The sequence below is a fragment of the Sprattus sprattus genome, assembly GCF_963457725.1.
Source record: "Sprattus sprattus genome assembly, chromosome: 6".
In the NCBI taxonomy this organism is placed as follows: Eukaryota; Metazoa; Chordata; class Actinopteri; order Clupeiformes; family Clupeidae; genus Sprattus; species Sprattus sprattus.
Genome location: NC_137925.1, coordinates 25,778,441 through 25,798,550, shown reverse-complemented (window position 1 = coordinate 25,798,550; position 20,110 = coordinate 25,778,441). Strand labels below are relative to the sequence as shown.

Sequence of the window (20,110 nt, the reverse complement as noted above, 5' to 3'; positions counted from 1 at the left end):
GTTTCGAAGGTAAATAAGCTTGATGTGTTTTTCATCAGCTGCATTAAGTTTCCTTGGCTGAACACTGCGTCTACGATCCTCAACGTCTTCTTCAAAAGAGCTGGAACTGCACATTTTGAAACCCCTGTCTGCTTTGAAATCTTTGTCTGGGAGAGACCCTGCTGATGCAGTATAACTACGTTGTGTCTTGTTGCTGTGCTCAGTCTTACCATGTAAATGGATAAAAAATAAACATTTATTGTTTACATTTTTCAAAGCATTCTTAGTTCATAGCATTTTTTCACACCTGCCTAAAACTTTTGCACAGTACTGTATATATATGTACATTTGTACAATTTGACATAATATACAATCATGCTCTTAACATTTTCAGATCTATGCAGTGCAATTGACACAATATATAATTGTGAAAGAACTGTGTATTGCCAATTGCACTGTTCAAGGTTTCTTAATGCACATACTTGAAAAGGAATTAAACTATGAAAAACACACTGACTGCCAGTTTCTCACTATTTGATGTATGCTCTTTCTCTTAATGATGGTCAATACTAGTAACTAAAGAAGCACTATTTCGATAGTTTATAGATCTTCTCAGTATTTTCAAAATGCACGAGTTTTGAAAGAAAAGTGAGCGTTTATCATAGACCCATGCACATGTATGACTGGCGATTTGACTAGCGAGATTCAAAGTAACGTAGAGGCAAATCTTTTTCACACACTTCACGTAGAGCATAAACCTTTGAATACTCCATGAAATTGGTTGCGAAATGTAAAAGGTTATCGTGATTTTTATCCAGAAAAACCGCAGCTCCTGGCAACTTGCGCTAGTTTGACACGTCTGACAGACCTCTGACGGCAGAGAGCACCTTTCCCAAAATGGCGGCGACGCGTTTCGCCGAGGCAACGGGCTGAAGCAGTGGAGGCGGTGTCTATGTATACATGTCTATGCTCCCAATACCACCCTCAGTTGCCTCTGTATACAGCAGCATGAAGTGTATTTCACCCAGGATGTCTGTAACCTACAAAACTGTTATAACCACTTCGACCTTCTGCCAAAACAGCGCAGGGCAAATCATCAGCAAGCCTAAACACAATAGGCCTATTGGATGTTGATAATGGAGAGTTCCCTGCAATTAGCACCCTTGAGATGATTGTAGGCTGTAGGTTGATGGTTGTCTTTGAGTGTTATGGCATTGTCTTCAGTCTGCTAGTGAATTAAGGTTCCACGTGTTGTAAGAGGTTTGTAGGCCTATAATGTCCCGGGGTGTCTGAAAGATAGAAGTATGGGAGTGTTGCTGGTATTCTGGTCAAGTTGAGTGTTTTGTGACACAATTACAGATGCCTCTTCACGCCCCCCAGAGGCTAGCTCCAGTTCATACCTTCCGCCATTCCCAGTGTTTGATGTAGGCTACACTTCCACATACAAGGATGTGGTCGTTTTTTGCACGGGATCCCGTGAAAGATTTTAATTATGATATTATACCGGAGACTCAAGAGGCCTCGGGAATATGGACTCTACATCGAGGAAAACGAAAGGTCAGAATAAGCATTCTGTAGAAGATGAATTGGGTGATAAGTCATGGAAACTGCAACAGAGGCCACATTAGTTAGCTAGCAAGTCCTCGGGATGTATTTTAGTTAGCATCCGTAGCTAGGTATTTGCTAGTCTATGCATTATCATCACTGTGAATTAAACAGTAACGGTACACGCTTCGGCAAATTTGTCAATCTTGGTCTGTTTTTGAAATGTAGAAGCGCAAGTATTTTTAACTGTTATCACAACTTGTAAAACATATAGCTAACTGACTGGTTGGTTGGTGTTTAGTAGCAAGCTAGCTCATAGGCAAACAGACCTCAAGAGGCCACGTACTGTACCGCCACGTCAATCTCCTGACCAAAAACACAAGCTAGCTAAAGGCTAGCATGCCACCGAGTCACAGGCTGACTGTTGTGCGTTTTGTCACGTCATGTCACCCTAACACTAACATTATCATAAGTAGGGAGAAATGTACTCTTTGTAATTGACAGTAGACGTTGCTGACCAAAAAATTCGTTTTAATATTAGCCAACGTTAGCATCAGGTTGCTGGCTGGCAGCTAACTGGTATTCTGTTCAGATTACGATAGCGGGGTAGCTCAGTGGTTTCATCTGCCATACCTACAATTATATCTTTGGGAAATGTATCAAGGTAACGCCTCTGTCAAACCATTTCATGCAGACGACTGGCGAGCCAGTGTCAGTCTTTGTTTACGAGGTGTCCCAGGGAACAGAGGCCCAGACCCAGCTGGCAAAGGCAGCGTTCAAGCGCATGAAGACCCTGAGGCATCCAAACATCTTAGCCTATGTGGATGGACTGGAGGTGAGTTGGGTTCCTGTTCGCCAGTAAACAAAGGAGTGTTATCTTAAGACAATTGTGATGATTTCTGACAACACTTGACAGTTTTACTTTGTTTCTTAACCATTAAAAAGACACATACAGGGCATTTAAGAAACACAGAGAACGTGTCAGTAAGATAAAAATGGCCCACTGTCCCTTTATGCAATGTTTATTAGTGTAATCCGATTGCACCCATTTTATTTAAAATGTATTGTCATTTTTTTCAACAATCCATATTAAAAGAACATGTATGCACTACAATCCATGACTGAAGTGGTAGTTTTGCCCCAACACATCAACTTGCCTTTGTATTTTCATCCTCAATGCAATATCTTGTGCAGTTCGAGGTGAGTGCCAAAGCGATCTGTACCATCTGGTTTACCTTTGTTCCCCACTCGACCTAGTTTAGTTTTCTCCCTGTAACCCTGTCAGTCTTGTAGAGTAATAGATATCAGACCATGTTGTTAATCAACTCCTTATGAAAACAGTGTAACGATTAACACTCAGGTTTGTTTGTGTGTTGCTTGTGCTCCAGACAGAGAAAAGTTTGTACCTGGTGACGGAGCCAGTGACTCCTCTTTCAGCCCATCTGAAAGCCCAGTCTGAGAAGGGCGGCTCTGGAGAGCTGGAGGTGTCTTGGGGTCTTCACCAGATTGTGGTAAGTGCGGGCGACAGTGGTACAGGAGGAAGAGAAGTCGTTTAGTAATTAGAAGGTTGCTGGTTCGATTCCCTTGAGCAAGACACTGAACCTCTAATTGCTCCTGATGTGCAGTGTGCCATCATTGTAAATGTGAAAACATCCTTGTAAGTCGCTTTGGAAAAAAGCGTCTGCTAAATGACTAAATGTAAATTGTAAGTCAGTGTTGGGATGAAGAAATGTTACACTTTTTGACACATTAGAGATCAGTTTTATTTGCCTAGCCACCACGCCAAAGTCAACAACCAATATTGATTGCTACAATTTAACCAGCTTTGCTGGCTACAATTCATGAGCTTTATCTTTTTGTGAGATATCATTCCTTGGTCATGTCTTAACTTACGTGTGTATTATTTCTGATAATGTCTACCCCTGTCTTCCATTCGTCTAACAGAAAGCTCTGAGTTTCGTGGTGAATGACTGCCACCTGCTTCATAACAACCTAGGCATTTGGACGGTCTTTGTGGACCGAGCCGGCGAGTGGAAATTGGGAGGGCTAGACTACATGACATCCCAGCAGGGTGACACCTCCAGCTTACTCCCGCCCAGAACTATACACGCAGAGCTGGAGAAGTATGACCCACCCGAGAACGACAACAGCGGTGGGGAGAAATGGTGAGAAAAAGGGGGCAAAGTGCATCACAGAAACTTAGAGTGGCTTGACTGCAGATTTGGCCATTTATTTATTCCTAGGGGTGTCCCCTGTATCACATTACTATTTACCAGTCTTCTATTCAAACTATATTTTAAGAATTTACATATTTCTATCTCTCTTGCTCGCTTTCTGTGTCACCCCCCCCCCCCCCCCCTTATATCTGCCCTCTCCCCCTTCAGGTCAGGGGATGTATGGCGTCTGGGTTGCCTTATATGGGAGGTGTTCAATGGCCCGATAGCTCGGGCATCTTCTCTACGGTCGCTTGGAAAGGTACAGCAGCAATCATCACTCTGTGCCATTGCTCAATGTTATTTGGCTAACCTGTTAAACATCCTGTCAATTATCTTAACCTTCCAGACACCCTTTTTTAGACTAGACTCAGGACTAGAGGCTCATTGTTCACTCATTTAAACATCATGGGCTTATACAGTGGCATGCAAAATTTGGTCACCCCCTGGTCAAACTGTCTGATACTGTTAATACTTAAGTGAGGAGAAAATTAACTGATCTATAAAAGGCATAGTGTAGTGCAGTGTGTGTCTAAATCCATTGGAATTTCACACCCCTTACTCTCGGTTTCACATCTCATGAAGCATTCTGCTTCGTTGTGGATCGAGGCATGAAAATAAATGGCTGCACTAGCCTAACGACTGTAAAGTAATCCATTTCATCCGTCATAAACTGCTTCCATCTCTGCATCTATCTCTACACACTCATTAGGCTTGATTGAATTACTCGCAAAGTCATTATTGTAAACAGGAAATGGGCATCAAGAGTGGACCATAAGCCTCACAACGACGCTAGTAACTTGCTTGTGGAACAAAGCAGGTAGGAGTAATCGTGTTTTGGAAACAAATTCAAAGAAGTCGCTTTCATTGGTAATTTCTCCACATGCCGGTTGCTAGTTTGTGCAACAAGGTATAGTGGAATAATCTGTGGAATAATCCGGCATAGAATCATAGTGTCCCGCCAACATGGTAAAAACCTTCTTGTCTGTACATATCTGAAAAGGTTTCCTCTCAGATTTTTTTAGATTTAAGATTAATGTTTTTTCCTTTATATAAGGGCTTGCATCCTTTTTTGTCCTTTTGAAACTGTGGAAGATGGAAATAAAAACGTTAGCTTGCTTTAAATATTAAAGAAATGTGTCATCTTAAAGGCCTTTTGAAAATCATGTCATCTTTCACTTGATTGGCTGTTCTCAGTAACAGTAATGTTGACCAGTGGTGCACTAACCTTTGCATGGTACTGTATCTGTGTGTTTAGTCTCGGGTCAGCCCCTGGTACTACCAGAGCAGGGGCCTCCCTCTCTACCTTCAAGAAGCTTTTGAAGACCCAACTCTTCAAAGAGCACCTCCCTTCCTAAACTGGCACTTTGACTAGTGCTTAACTTGCACTTACAGCGGTCACATTCCTGTACTTTTTTTTCTTTTCCATTTAGTTTTATTTTGCTAATTTGTATTTCCCATGAAAAGTAGTATTTATTGTTACACCAGGGTTCTAATGCTCGTAGCTTGACTGTTCTCTCCCTTGTACGTCGCTTTGGAGAAAAAGCGTCTACTAAATGTAAATGTAATGTAATGTAAATATATGCAGCATTTAGCAGAGCACCACCCAGTTACCATCTTCTTTCTATTGATCCTCTAGATCCCCAAGTCATTGGTCCCTCACTACTGTGAGCTAGTCGGGGCGAACCCCAAATCACGGCCCAACCCATCCAGCTTCCTCCAGAACTGCCGTGCCTCTGGAGGATTCCTCAGCAACAGCTTTGTGGAGAGCAACCTGTTCCTGGAGGAAATCCAGGTGACCGCAACTCTCTGCACTGGAGAACATCTTAACATGTTCAGCATTTCTCCCATACACATCTTGGTTAATTGGGCCATAGGATGCACACATTAACACTTTCATTAGATGATTTGAAGAAAGACATGGAGTGACCCTGTGTGTGTGTGTTTGTGTCCACTCAGATTAAAGAGCCAGCAGAGAAGCAGCAGTTTTTCCAGGACCTGAGTGAGAATTTGGACTCTTTCCCTGAGGATTTTTGTAAACACAAAGTGCTCCCTCAGCTCCTAACGGCCTTTGAGTTTGGCAACGCCGGCGCCGTGGTCCTCACGCCTCTCTTCAAGGTAGGTGTCTCCATCTCCGTGGACATCTGTGTGTCAACTGCAACGTTCAGATGACCAATATATTGAATTATTATTAATAATAGTAATAATAATAGAACTACATCACATTTATAAAGCGCTTTTCTCAGTTCTTAAAGGTGCTTAAAATAAAGACATCAATAAAAACATTTAAAAATAAAAATAATTGTGCTTTATGCATTTGCAACATGAGCTCTGCATGTCTTTGCTAGGTGGGAAAGTATCTGTCGGCAGAGGAGTACCAACAGAAGATCATTCCAGTCATAGTAAAGATGTTCTCATCGACGGACCGAGCCATGAGGATACGGTTACTTCAGCAGGTGAGGTGGTCATGGACACTTGTCTCATGGACACTCTGAGGTTCACTCTTGTCTGACAAAGACTGCAGGAAATGTTGCTATACAAGAAAGTCTATAGTTTCCTTTTTCTTTTGTCAGATGGAGCAGTTTATTCAGTATCTGAACGAGCCTGCAGTCAACTCTCAGATTTTCCCTCATGTTGTGCACGGCTTCACTGACACCAACCCAGCCATCAGGGAGCAGACGGTCAAGGTAAAGGCAGCACGTTACACACATCTCAGTAAAGATGATCATTTGTCATGTTGGAGCTTAGTTGTATCACTTTATTTTGTCACTCTGTCACAAACCTACCCACCTGACTCTCATCTCTCAATCTATCTTCCCTGTAGTCCATGCTTCTCTTGGCCCCCAAGTTAAACGAAGCGAATCTGAACCAGGATCTGATGCGTCACTTTGCCAGGCTGCAGGCTCGCGATGAGCAGGGTCCGATCCGCTGCAACACCACTGTCTGCCTGGGCAAGATTGCCCCCTACCTCAACACAGGGGTAAGGAGCACTCTTGCACACTCGCCTCTGGTCTTCCTCTTCTGGGCACATGGTCCCCCTTCCCCTCTCATCGTTAACGAAACCTAAAACCTTCATCTTGGTGCGATTTAAGTTGATTCAGATTATTTCATGGCCACATATCTTTCAGAGTACTTGACTACCTGACCTACCACAGTGTGTCCAATGAATGTTCACCCAGCCGATGTTTTATGAAAACTGATATTTCTCTCTCTCTCTGTCTCTTTCTTTCTTTCTTTCATTCTTTCTTTCAGACACGGCAGCGTGTTCTGATATCAGCGTTTTGTCGGGCCACTAAAGACCCTTTCCCAGCGTCTCGAGCTGCGGGGGTCCTGGGCTTCGCGGCGACGCATAACTACTTCAGCCTAATGGAGAGCGCCTCCCGGATTCTCCCCACGCTTTGCACACTCACCATCGACCCTGACAAGAACGTCAGAGAACAGGTATCTGGGATTCCTCTGAGGTTGTGCTTCAGTTAGGGACCCACTATGGCTATAGGTTTCGGGTTTCGGGCTTGATGCATCATTTTGTGGTCAGTGGGCTACTTGGTGTGTTACGGTGACAATAGAAAACCAATACATGTTTCCTGTTTTTAAAATACTAGAGCAATATTGAGCCATTTCAGACGGCAGTGGAAAGTAGAATGTTAGTATCATCACAGTATCTGTTCCTTTCAGGCATTCAAAGCCATTAAGAGTTTCCTCAGCAAGTTGGAGGCTGTATCAGAGGACCCGTCCAAGCTGGAAGAACTAGGTACTCAAAATGGCTTTTTGATGGTCTTGCTTCATAGGTTCTCAATCCGGCTCCTTTCCCCCCTCCTGCTCTGACGGTTTACATGTCTTCCTGCTCTGCATACCTGACTGAACTCAGCAGTGGTGCTCATGATTAGCTAACCACAGCTGATTAGCGCTGATTAGTGATTGAAGAGCATTTAACTACACTGATTTCAATCAGGTGCGTTTGGAGCAGAGATCAATAACACACCGGTCACACGTACGCGTTGGAATGCGTTGATGCGTCAGGGTTAATGGATCCCCATTCACTTTGAATGGGTTGTCGTCATCCTTTGCCGAACTGAATTGTGGCTCCGTTCAGTTCGGCAAAAGGATGACGTCACTGGGGATCCGTTAACCCTGACGCATCAAGCATTCCAACGTGTACGTGTGACCGGTGTGTTAAGGTGTGCCGGGCAGGTGGGCTCAAGGACCGGGGCTGAGGCCCTATAGTGACAGTTATTTATAAAGGGGTTGATTACAGGCTGTTGGAAAGGTGTGAGGTATTAATCTTGTCTGTGCCCCATCCTCTCCCAACAGAGAAGGACGTGCTGGCCATGAGTCCAGGTGCTGCGGGGTCATCCGCCACATGGACCGGCTGGGCAGTGGGCGGAGTGTCCTCTCTCACCTCCAAACTCATCCGGAACATTCCGGCAGGGGCCGAAGGAGCGGCCAAGGAAACTGTTACTACAGGCACAGCCAACGCAGAGACCCCAGTCACAGAAGAGGGCAGCAAGGGTAGGGGGATGAGGGACAGTTGTCTGCTTTTCTTTAATCTTTTTTACTTTTTGTATGGCTTTACATAGCAGTGTACTTTTTGTCTTACCTGTTCTGTTTCTCTGCTGCCATTTGAATGATCTCTCATTTCGTGTCAGACAACTCGGAGCCAAAGGTACCCAGGAATCCCTCTTCCACACCCCCTGCCAATCAGCCACAGGCCTCGGACATGGCAGAGGAGCCTGGCGAGACGGTCGGAGAGCGCTGGGGCGACGAGGACTGGGGCAGCCTGGAGGTGTGTGTGTGTGTGTGTGTGTGTGTGTGTGTGTGTGTGTGTGTGTGTGTGTGTGTGTGTGTGTGTGTGTGTGTGTGTGTGTGTGTGTGTGTGTGTGTGTGTGTGTGTGTGTGTGTTAGGGCTGGGCGATTTTTCGATTTCGATTTTAATCGCGATGTAATTTTTTTCTACGGCTTTAAAGGCACCCAGTGCAACTTTCGAGGCTTAAAAATAAACATTCAATTTCTAGTCTTTTTTACACGTAGTAAGTTTCAATAACTCCATACCATTACATACCGACATTCAAGCAGCAAAGATGAGACGTCATTGTGTGGTGAGAACTGACAGAAAATCGATAACAACAACAATCGCCGCCATTTTCTTTATTTTTTGTAACCTACAATAAATAAAGCAGGCTTCCAGTCAATGGAAAAATGGCTTCTCCCCTCCGGCGATTGTTGTTGTTTACGATTTTCTATCAGTTCTCACCACACAACGACGTCTCATCTTTGCTCCTTGAATGTCGATATGTAATGGTATGGAGTTATTAAAACTTACTACGTGTAAAAAAGACTAGAAATTGAATGTTTATTTTTCATCGAATGTTTACATAAAGTTGCACTGGGTGTCTTTAAATGAGACGTTCGATTAGACGGCGCCTTAAAAAAAAAAAAAAAAAAAATCAATGTTTTCACAGACCCGCGAATACAGCGCCGCACGTAGCCCATGGGCGTCGCGACAATGTAATTGGGGGGGGACAAGACCCCCTCACTTTTCAAAACAAGTCGTTTCGACCCCCCCCACTTTTGCAGTCAAAATAGTGCGTGCGTGACTGCTGGTCTACTAGTTCATTATTCTTTCCATTGCTTCACAATTAAATCCGTTCAACTTTATCAGTGGGGAATACCCACAGCAATATAAATCCACTCCGCGTTTTCCTGGTGTACTACGCAGCCTCATCACGCACGCAGATTCAACTGTCATTAATGTTCATTCATTCTCTGATTTGATCGGAGCGTCGCGCTAGAAGCAGACCACAGAAATGGACATACGGATTTTTTTTCGAAGAAGAGGAAAGTAAGTCAGAGTTGCCCAAGTTTTACCTGTAGTGGACAATTAAGGACCACCCAATGGACATTATCTGGCTATAATCGTATTGTTATTGCCATAACAACCGTGAGCTAATCTGGCGTTAACGTTAGCTAGCTAATGGCAGTTTTTCTAACGACAGCAGCGACTAAACACACACTCACCAAAGAAGATTTTTTTTTTTAAATGTGTCACTCACTTGTATACCTCTCTTTGACTCACACACGAAAGATGATGTCAATGCCACAAATAAAATGAACATTGGTGTGGTGGGCATGCTGTCAAGCTTTGCCATGTATGAAAACTATTTCCCCTACGTGAACCGTTTACTTCTGGCAGCTTCCATCCTTAAAGACTTTGGGTTTCAATACACATTTGGCCATTTCTGACCTGAACAGTCATACTTTAATGAGGTGGTCAGTTTGAATGTAGCCAACATAATTATCAGGCCACCAAACCTATATCAATTGTGAATTTGATATGCTGATAACATGATTTACATCTCAGAGAAAAACATGGTAAAATGCACCAGAATGCGGGTATTTGCATGTACGTTTTTCAAAAAATTTTGGGGTGATTTTGTTCATATCGTGATATAAAATCGAAATATAACTTTTTCCCATATCGCCCAGCCCTAGTGTGTGTGTGTGTGTGTGTGTGTGTGTGTGTGTGTGTGTGTGTGTGTGTGTGTGTGTGGATTAATGCCAAAGGTGCAGGTTTTTGGTAAGGTGGCCATTGCTGTTCTCATCGCTATCTTCAACTCCTCACAACAGGATCCTGAGAAGGCCCAAACAGACCCTGAGGACTGGACCTCGGATTGGTCAGCGGAGGCGTCAAGCAAGAAGAAGGCCAATGAGAGAACGGTAAATGAACGATGATAAGAAACATCAGTTGACTCTTCTGTAGACCCGGCTTTGGCGTATACTTTTGATTTGAATATCCCCTTCAGACCTACTGCAGACAGCTAACTGACAATCCTGTTAACATGCAACACAAATATAGTACCAGCTATTTGTGATTTGATTATCTGTAGCCACAGGGTCATTGTCCTATCGTATGGGATTGAATGCAGCCTTGTTTTCCTTGGGTTGTGGCACATAATATAGTGAGTTGCTTCCTGAATGGATGCTGAACTGTCCTTAAAAATGTCTTTTTTGCACCACAGTTATTATTTTGTTTTCTCTCTCTCTTTTTTTCTACCCCTTTTCTCCATTCTCCAGTATTCATTTATTGTATTCTCTAAATTGAACGGACATAGAGCAAAAAAGAATTTCATTACTGATAAATGCTGTTTATGAGTAATGAGTATATGATAATAAACTTGAACCTGAACTTGAATGACCCCTGTCTCCTCACAGCTGGGTGTGGCGTCCTTAGGGAAGAAGCAGAGCTCGGACTGGAGCAGCTCCGGTTGGGACGCCGACGACAGCTGGTCCAACGAGAAGGAGGCCGACAGCCAGGGTCAGACCTCGCCAGCAGAAGAGGGCTGGGGCAACGATTGGGAGGAGGACGGCGGCGGCGGCCTGGGCGATAGCTTCATCCCCACGGCCAGGGACGTCTCCGCCTCGGCACTGGCCCCCAAGAGCGCGTCGAGCTCTGGGCAGGACGGCGTGCGCTTGGCCAGCGAGTACAACTGGGAGAGCGCGGGAGGGAAGGGAGGGCCGCAGAACGACATCTTTACCGGCATGTCCCAGAGAACAGCACCCACGGTGAGGAGGGGAGGAGACCGGGTATTTAAAGAGTGCCAGATGGGGAAATGTTGTAATGTCAAATTTGATTAAGTACATGGTTGCATTTTTTTGGAATTGTTGGAAAGAATTGTTGCAAAGTTGGAAAAAATCATGGGCAGGTTTAGAATGTGGCTCAAGGGTCTGTGAGATGTGGGAGATGTTGGGTAAGCGATCACTTGTTTTAGGTCTGAAGGTAAACAGTCCAGTTTGAGAACGCGAGGCCACTGCTATTTTTGCTTGTTGAACGTGGAGTTTCACGTCAGTGTACGTAAAGTGATCGTGTGTGTGTGATCGTGTGTGTGTGTGTGTGAGCACAGAAGGCAGACGATGGCTGGGGAGCAGACACTGCAGGAGACTGGGGTACTGAGGAGAACTGGGAGTCCCTGGATGGAGAGCAAGGTCTGTGTTTTTCCAGATGATTGGAAGGGATGTCACGAGGCCAGGTCACGCTGATCAGATTAGAATTTCCAATATAAGTTTGAATTGAAAATGTAGTCAAGTCAAGTTCTAGGCTGGGAAAATCTCAATGCTGTGGTTGATGTGAACTGGCCTTAAAGCTGTGCTCTATAGTTGATTGTTGAAATGTTTGATAAAGGCTGCATTATAATGCATTAACTATGACTATGAACAGGAAACTTTGAAAATGCTGTTTTTGAAGAACCTTTGAAGACATACATCATTGTTAGAAATCCGTTTCCTGTGTGTTTGATGAGTCGTGCCACTGCTTACCTGCCTTCTGATTCCCCCTGTCAGGCCTCAGTAAGGCAGAACTAGCCAAGAAGAAGCGCGAGGAGAGGAGGACTAAACTGGAGGCCAAACGGGCAGAGCGGAAGGCAGTCAAGGGTCCTCTGAAACTGGGCGCCCGCAAGCTGGACTGAGCGGGAGCGGGGTGGCGGAGCGCAACGCCATAAGAGGACCGGATTGGTGGAGGAAGCAACCGACGCTGTGATTGGACTGGGCCTGTGGTGATCCGTTCAGGACATTATTGGATACGGCACTGGGCTCCAACATTCCAGGATCCTGCAGGTCACGAATAACTGCAGACAGTGGGAGGAGCAAGAGCTATGGACATGCTAGTGCCCCCCCCCCCCCCATCATCATCAGAGGGCGAATGAAAAGAGATGCACTTCTCCCATGTCACTCGCTGAACCCTACCTGAGATGGGGATAGTTTCCCCTCCTCTGTTATGACTTTACGCTGCATCACAGCACATTTTTTGTTGTCCTTTTATGTTTTTATAATAAAGCTGATATTAGAATTTATTTGTGTGCATCTCGCCACACATCTAGCCATAAATTCCATAAAGAATCAACACATTTTTTTAACGGTATAAATATATCAAAGTATTTATCTCCATAGCAACATGAGTGTGCATGTGGAATGCTCCAAGTGCTTGGCTAAGCGTTGAATGTTGGCCAACCAAGCTGAGCGTGGGGTTTCCATGCACCCTATATTCCCTTCTTCTCTTCGTGCCGCTCCTCTTTACTCCGTCGATCATGAACTGAACAATGACTCCAACATGAAGTCGCGGTTAATGGAGCCACTGGTAAAAATCAATCAAGTACTTCCCTTACCCATAGGCCTGTGCAGAACAAGCCTGCCCCATGCATGCCTCCCTATCATGTACTTGACACCAGTCTTATGGTCGTCAAGCTCACGTTATGGTTATGGCAGGCTATGGTGAGGTTCAGGACGGGGTGCCCCTTGACTGCTGGTGTGTGTGTGGATCACTGGCTTGGAAGCACTCCGCTGCCAAGAAAGCCCAAAGAGAAGCACAGAGAGTCAGAAGTGGAGCAGTCTGGGTAGTGGCTCTGAGGTGTACTGATGACATTGACTATTGAAGGGACATCTGGTCAACTGTAAAATTCCCAGTTTTAGGTTTGTGCCTTGTTTTTATTTGGTGACCGTTCTGTACTTCTGAACAGAACAGGGGTGGTGTTTTCAGCTGTCGTAAGCGTTCATACCCTTTTTGATCCTGTGCAATATCTTAAAAAGGGGATAATCACGTGTATGATGCAAAGTCAGAAATACAGCTGCGAATTAAATAAACAGTGTACATGCTCTCAATATGTTTTTGTGGGAAGGGGTGTGAAAACATTATTAACACAAGTTACACAAGTAAAATGTACCTGGTAACTGGTCAGTCACTTTAGCTCTTTTCTCAATACTAAAACTCAAGGAGATAATAGTTGTTAAAATCTCAACTCAAAAATTAAGCAATATGCTTAATTACTGAAAACTGAGACTTTGGAAGTAATGTTTTACAGGGAAATCTTGTTTTCGCACGAACACTATTAACTATTTTTGGCACCTACAAGGGAGCAGACAGAACATGTGCTTAAAAGGTGTCTGGTGATATTTATTGAGAATGTACATCAGATAAACTCATCTTTACTCTTTATCATAGCTTGATCTCAAAATTCACTTAAAAACGGGGATCTAAAGAGTTGTGTTTGTTTTGCTGGGCTTTACAAAGTATTGTTTCAGAGCATGGGTATTCAATAAGCGACATCCAAACTAAAATGTGTTATTCAGCAGAACTTTGAGTCATTTCATGTGTTCTAAGTTGTGTTTGTGTAACGACTGGTTAACATAACACTGGCATATATGTCACACACATTTGTTTTTCCATATACATTTTCAACGGTTATTGTCAACATATCTATAACACTCACAGACATAACATACACACTTTTTGAAAAGTCATTGAAATGCTATGACTACAGAAATAAGGCATATACCGATTTAAAGGCCACGACTTTGTTGAAAAGTTGTAAATATTTAATAAATCATTCGCTAAATTTGACAAAAACTGTACTGGATCCGAATCACGGACGGTACCTTTAACATTATATTTAACAATTTACATTTCAAAATGAACGACACTGCTCTCCCTTCATCTGGGTCTTCCTGGCCAGTAGGTGGTCCCACTCAGCTGAAGAGAAAAAAAATGGTGCACACAGCAGCTGACATATATTTATTTAAATACACCAAGTGGATCAGGCACAATCATTTTGGCACTGAAGTGTGCAATAGTGCAAATAATACACACCCCTTTTAAAGGGCGTGGGTAGGAACGTCTTCACTCTCCAAACAATAGTAATGCTTGTGCACTTTTGGGCATAGTGCTTAAAACTAAAGAAATCAGTCAGCTATTATTTACACTTAGCTGGTAAGCACTCTAAATGGTTCACTGCACTGTGGTTGTACCTACACTCAGAGGTGAAAGATAGTTTTGTTTACAAAACCATTTGTTTCCTTTATTCTGCTAAATCTTTTATCCTGTTATAGTTCAGTAGTTAATTCGTAATTCAGTAGTTAATGCACTGGCAGTGGTGTGCTTCCCCTTGACGGGAGCTGTAGTTCTTCTGTTTAGTTCTCTCTTTTCTTCTCTTTGCGTCCACTTCCAAAAATGGCTGCCGCCGCAGCAAGAACACCCACTCCGATCAGTGTGGCCACCCCCACCCCCAAGCCAACCTCAACAGCGTGGTGCACCTGCGTATTGACAAAGTCAGACAATACATTAGGATAAGACCAATTAGATATTAAAAATACAACATCTCAGCTTAAAGTTAACCATGACCAATAAGCATCACCAGGCAAATTGGCCTCCTTTTATGAAATGACTAGTCTTCACTTGGCAGACAAAAGCCCCCTCCCTCCATGCTCCATGTCTCACCTGGCGTGACTCAGCCTTGCCATATCTCAGCTCTGTGGCAAAGTGCTCACAGTTCCCCTGGAACACACTGAACGGCACCTCCTGGCCCTCCTGCCTCTGGGCCTCTCGCTGGATCACATGGGCAGGCCGCGGCTCATACTTATCGTCCAGGAGATTGTTGATGCGGTACTGGTTTGTTCCCACAACATCCCACAATTCCGTCTTCTTTATGAAAGCTCTGTCGGACAGCACTGACATCATGCTGGAGGCTCCGCCCCCTGCCTGTTCATCTGGAGAGGAGTGGTTTATCAATCTCTTACACTGAATGGTAATACAAATGTGATGCCACCAATTTTGTGCTTTCAGTGACAAGTGAGATGTGTAGTAAATAATAAATACAACATGTTATGACTATTAAAAATCACATCATACCCAGAATTGATGAATCTCTCTGTTGATAAACTTATTGTTTTATTTCTCAAGTGGAGGGGAGAAGAGTCTCCTATCTGTCCCCATAAAATGTAATCTACTATCTGGGTTAAGTTTTATCTATACTGATTAAAAATATAAATGCAACATTGACAAATCTCAAGAAAAGCTTTACCACAGGTGCTATAAAGGTCCCTTCATTTTATAACGGCTGGATTAGTGTTGAAGAGATGTTTTATACTGGCAAATATCCAGCATGGTTTGTGCAGTAAGTTAATACAATCTATTTCTTCTAACAGACCTATAATTTCTACCAGTTAGGCAGTTTTGGAACTTGTTTTATTAACACAGAAATAACTGAATTAGATGGTGAGAGTGCCCTGATCGTAACTCACTGGACGGTGCCACATGAATGACGTGTCCATCCCCGATGTATACAGCCCAGTGCTGGTATGTTCCTCTAAAGATCTCTATCAGGTCCCCAATCTCTGGTTTCTCATCAAACTAGGAAATACATACACAGGCAAGATCACTTCAGCGAAAACATAATTGAATACAAATGCAAATGCTCAAAACACATGCTTCACAAAACATAACCTTCCAGACATAGTCACACTTTACCAGAGTGGGTGCCATAGTGACCCAGGTCAACACCAGTGAGGATCTCGGCTGGATGGCACACAGTAACAAGTGGGGTTTCCCTTCTCCTGTATACAATACAACAATGGTGACATGAAAAAAAGGAATGGAAGGATTATTCTTATTTTTCGAAAAGAATACAGATGTTCGTCTGGCCAAGCACCAAGATAGCTGAAGCAGTAAAGGTTAGGGGAGCTTTTCTCACTTAGGATGTTCAAGGAGCATTAGGCATCATTGTGTTATTAGGCGAAAACATAACGACTTGGATTTTCAATCGTGTGATTTAATGAAACAGTAAAAGTATAATTCTACAAATGTTTCCCCAACCTTCTACAGGCACATCAGCAGCATCTGAAATTTGCATACACTTTTCAGTTGTCAATCAATCCAAAGGTGAGTCTTACTGATTCTATCCCATGTGGTGAACTGGGGAAATGAAAATGTTTTTCTGGAAAGGTAGTTTCATGACATAAGAACAGACAACCTCCTTAATCAAAGCGTCAAAGCGAGATCAACAATATGAAAACATCGTAACGAGTTAGCTAGCTAATTGATGCTAGTCCTAAAACACTCCCATAGCATAACATAGCGTAGTTTTCACGCGTGTTTCCCTTATAGATGTGTCGTCGTTCACTCAGTTTGGGACAACATTGCGGTATGCCTCATTGTTACTTTGTCCTTCAAATCCCCAAGAAGCTATCTACTGTTCAGTATTTATATTGCATGGTTACCTTGGTAAGGTAAGCTACTTTGCTGCCACAAATTCGCTGGGACCAAAGAACGCTGTCAATAGTCCATGATCAGTGACGCGTCACGGCTATTCTTTTTGAGGGGGGGCGGAAGGGAAAGTAGGTTAAATGACGCATGCAAGTGACTTGACAGAGCGACATCTTAGACTGGTAGTACCATTTCTACAACGGCAGAGGGCGAGAAAGATCGCATTCTATTTCGTTTCGATTCTGTTTTTAGGTAGCCTATTATTCGAAGAATTGGCACGCATTATCTATAGCGCAATGACATTATGGTTTGGTCATAGACCTCTGTCATTTCCTCAATTCACATTTAGTGGTGGGGGCTTTCCTTCACCCATATTGCTATTGCAGAATCTCTCTGAGATAGTTGGACATGAGTAGGCCGACACCTCTGCACTATCATAAGCTGTTATCAGAATCAGAATCAGCTTTTATTGGCCAAGTTAGTTTGCACAAACAAGGAATTTGTCTTGGTGCAGTGGCTCTCAGTGTGCTTACACATATTACACATATATACATCACAACACAAAACAATACAACAGTGCAAATCAGTGCAAAACAATACAATACAACAGTGCAATGGATAAACAATAGTGCAAAGTGGAGAGTCCAGGAAGAGCAGGCATAAATAAATACTATATGGTATTGGGTTATACAGGAAGGGTGAAATAAATAGATATGGTTACTGGGGTAATTTTACATTGGTTATTTGAACAGTGCCACAGAGGTTTAGCTGTTCAGGAGAGAGACAGCAAGAGGGAAGAAACTGTTCTTGTTTCTGGAGGTCTTGGCGAACAGAGAGCTGTAGCGCCTACCAGAGGGGAGGAGTTGAAACATGTTGTGTCCAGGGTGCACTGCAAAAAATGCCCCTCTAGATTTAAGACAAATAATTACATATTTAAGCAGGATTTTGCTTAAAACAAGCACATTTGGCTGCCAGTGCGTTAAGCAAATTTGGCTTGTTAAGATTTCTTAAAATAAGTAATATTTGCTTGAAATAGGTAAAAATAACCTTACCAAGAAAGCACTAGGTAAGTACAATTTAGCTAGAAACAAGACCAACTAGATTTTTCATCTCAATATAAGAGTAATAACACTAGGTTAGAAAAGCATTTTTTGCAGTGTGGGAGGGGTCTGCAGTTATTTTTTGTTGCCCGCTTCTTGACTCTGGATGTGAACAGGTCTTGGATGGTGGGCAGGTTGGCACCAATGATCCTTTCTGCAGTCCTGACAGTCCGTTGAAGTCTATTCTTGTCCGGTTTGGTTGCGGATCCAAACCAGACAGTGATGGAAGTGCAAAGAACAGACTCAACGACTGCTGTGTAGAATAGGATCAGCAGCTCCTGAGGCAGGTTGTACTTCCTAAGCTGGTGCAGGAAGTACATCCTCTGCTGGGCCTTCTTGATGATGGTGTTTATGTTGATTTCCCACTTCAGGTCTCGGGAGATTGTGGATCCCAGGAACTTGAAGGAGTCCACAGCCAACACAGTACTGTTGAGTATGGTGAGGGGGGGTAGTGCTGGGGGGCTCCTCCTGAAGTCCACTGTCATCTCTACAGTTTTGAGCGTGTTAAGCTCCAGATTGTTGCGACTGTAACAGATGTGATATGCGTTGTGTTGTAAGTACCACACAGGAACTCCCAGTTGAGGTTTTTATTCTGACAAAAAGACAACAAAGCGTTGCATCAAGCATCCAACCTGGCAATGCTGCCACCCTTGCGCAGGCAAGACAAACTGGGGCACACAACTACATATGCATTAATAAAAACAAACATGTACCTGACAAAAAGACAACAAAGCGTTGCATCAAGCATCCAACCTGGCAATGCTGCCACTAAAAGTATAGAAACACTAATGTTATAGCATTCACAGAAAATAGGCTTCACAAGCTAACAGTCTACACTTATTGGAGATGCAATAAACATACAATTCTGTTGCCATGTAAATGTTCTTTTAAAGTTTAGGTACATGTACATTGAAATAAAGAATAATAATGCAATTAAAGTAATCAAAATATAAATCAATTATTCAGTGCACCAAACTCGTGACCTACCCCTTGCGCAGGCAAGACAAAATGGGAAGAGCAGAACGCATCATTCCCATAACTACTACTACATAACTAGTTTCTTAAAGGTACATGACACTATTTAACTCTTATTCAACTTAATGGCAAGTGGAAGCACTAATCCTGTTACATACTCCCCCTCTGAATTCCACTTGCCTCACAAAAGTAAAATATGAGGCCTGCAAAGCCCTGCCATTATATGCTACCAAATATTCCTGTTTAAGAAACCATTCCACACCAGAATGAGGGAGTATACTCATCCCCAGGTAAACATGCCCATTACATGTTAAGTACACTTGGTAACAAAGAGAAAAGACCCCAATGAAGAAAAACAAATAAAATAATGGTTCTGCACAACCAAAATATCACAAAGATATGCAAAGAACACAAATCCAGAACAGTCTAGACCCATACAGCTATACGCTTAAACACATCGCCCCACACTCTCTGTGTCTGCATTGTCTCAATAAGTCTCCTAACAGGTTTTATGTACCGCCCCGTCCTTGTTTTTTGTGTATCAGTCTCTACAGTCTGACGGTCAGGAACCAGGGCGGAAGTCAGGCCCAAGTCACAGTCAGGGTCAGGGGAGTTATAGAGTTGTGATCTTGCCGGGTCACAAGTCATAGCCGGAGAGTCAGCAGCTGTTGACACACAGGAGTCAGAGTCCCTATATCTAGAATCAGAGTCTGTATGTCTGTAGTCAGAGTGTCGGGATCGTGCCGGATCACAAGTCAGAGCCAGAGGGTCAGCAGCGTTCGACACACAAGAGGCAGAGTCGAGAGCCATCAGATCACCATCCAGAGCATCTCCCGCAAGGAACAAGTCAGACGCAGGCATCAACCCATCCTCTCTGCTCGACGTGCATGTTGCCCCCACAGAATCTGGCCTCCCATCTTCTGACATATCACTAGTCAGCTCCGACACCCAGCCATAAGTTCTCTCGTCAGCAGCCATGTTGTCTACTGGTGAATTACTTGCTACTGAACTGACTCTCCAAATCCTCTCCTCTGGCGTTTCACACAGTGGCAGGAAGTTGACGGGCATAATAAGATTGCGGTGCACAGTCTTCACTTGTCCAGTAGAGGGGTTGTGGATCTTATACACGTGAATGTCACTATTCTTCTCAGTGACAACATAAAGCGCATTCTCCCACTTGTCAGCAAGTTTCCTTTTTCCGCGCTCCCCCTTATTCACCAGCAACACATGATCTCCAACCTCCACAGGGGCCCCTTTGACTTTTCTGTTATACA

At 43.6% G+C, this 20,110-nt stretch overlaps 2 protein-coding genes across 2 annotated transcripts; one reads left to right on the top strand and one right to left on the bottom strand.

Annotated features, from left to right (window-relative positions):
* The first annotated feature begins 1,396 nt into the window (after nt 1–1,396).
* Nucleotides 1,397–13,541, top strand: scyl1 (SCY1-like, kinase-like 1). The gene is made up of 18 exons (XM_080840977.1): nt 1,397–1,536; nt 2,219–2,359; nt 2,913–3,035; nt 3,469–3,689; nt 3,909–3,999; nt 5,377–5,532; nt 5,697–5,855; nt 6,086–6,193; nt 6,311–6,424; nt 6,562–6,717; nt 6,990–7,178; nt 7,413–7,488; nt 8,049–8,246; nt 8,384–8,520; nt 10,362–10,451; nt 10,947–11,297; nt 11,636–11,717; nt 12,072–13,541. Exons 1-18 carry the CDS (start codon nt 1,429–1,431, stop codon nt 12,194–12,196), a joined length of 2,625 nt encoding a protein of 874 aa, XP_080697103.1. The 5' UTR covers nt 1,397–1,428; the 3' UTR covers nt 12,197–13,541.
* A 739-nt stretch (nt 13,542–14,280) lies between these two features.
* LOC308367163 (phospholipase A and acyltransferase 2-like) lies at nt 14,281–16,862 on the bottom strand. Its single transcript, XM_080840978.1, has 5 exons — nt 16,776–16,862; nt 16,027–16,112; nt 15,801–15,909; nt 14,998–15,266; nt 14,281–14,813 (listed from the first exon to the last, which is right to left on the bottom strand). The coding sequence occupies exons 2-5, from the start codon at nt 16,039–16,041 to the stop codon at nt 14,691–14,693; spliced, it is 516 nt and encodes a 171-aa protein (XP_080697104.1). The 5' UTR covers nt 16,042–16,112; nt 16,776–16,862; the 3' UTR covers nt 14,281–14,690.
* Nucleotides 16,863–20,110: the final 3,248 nt, after the last annotated feature.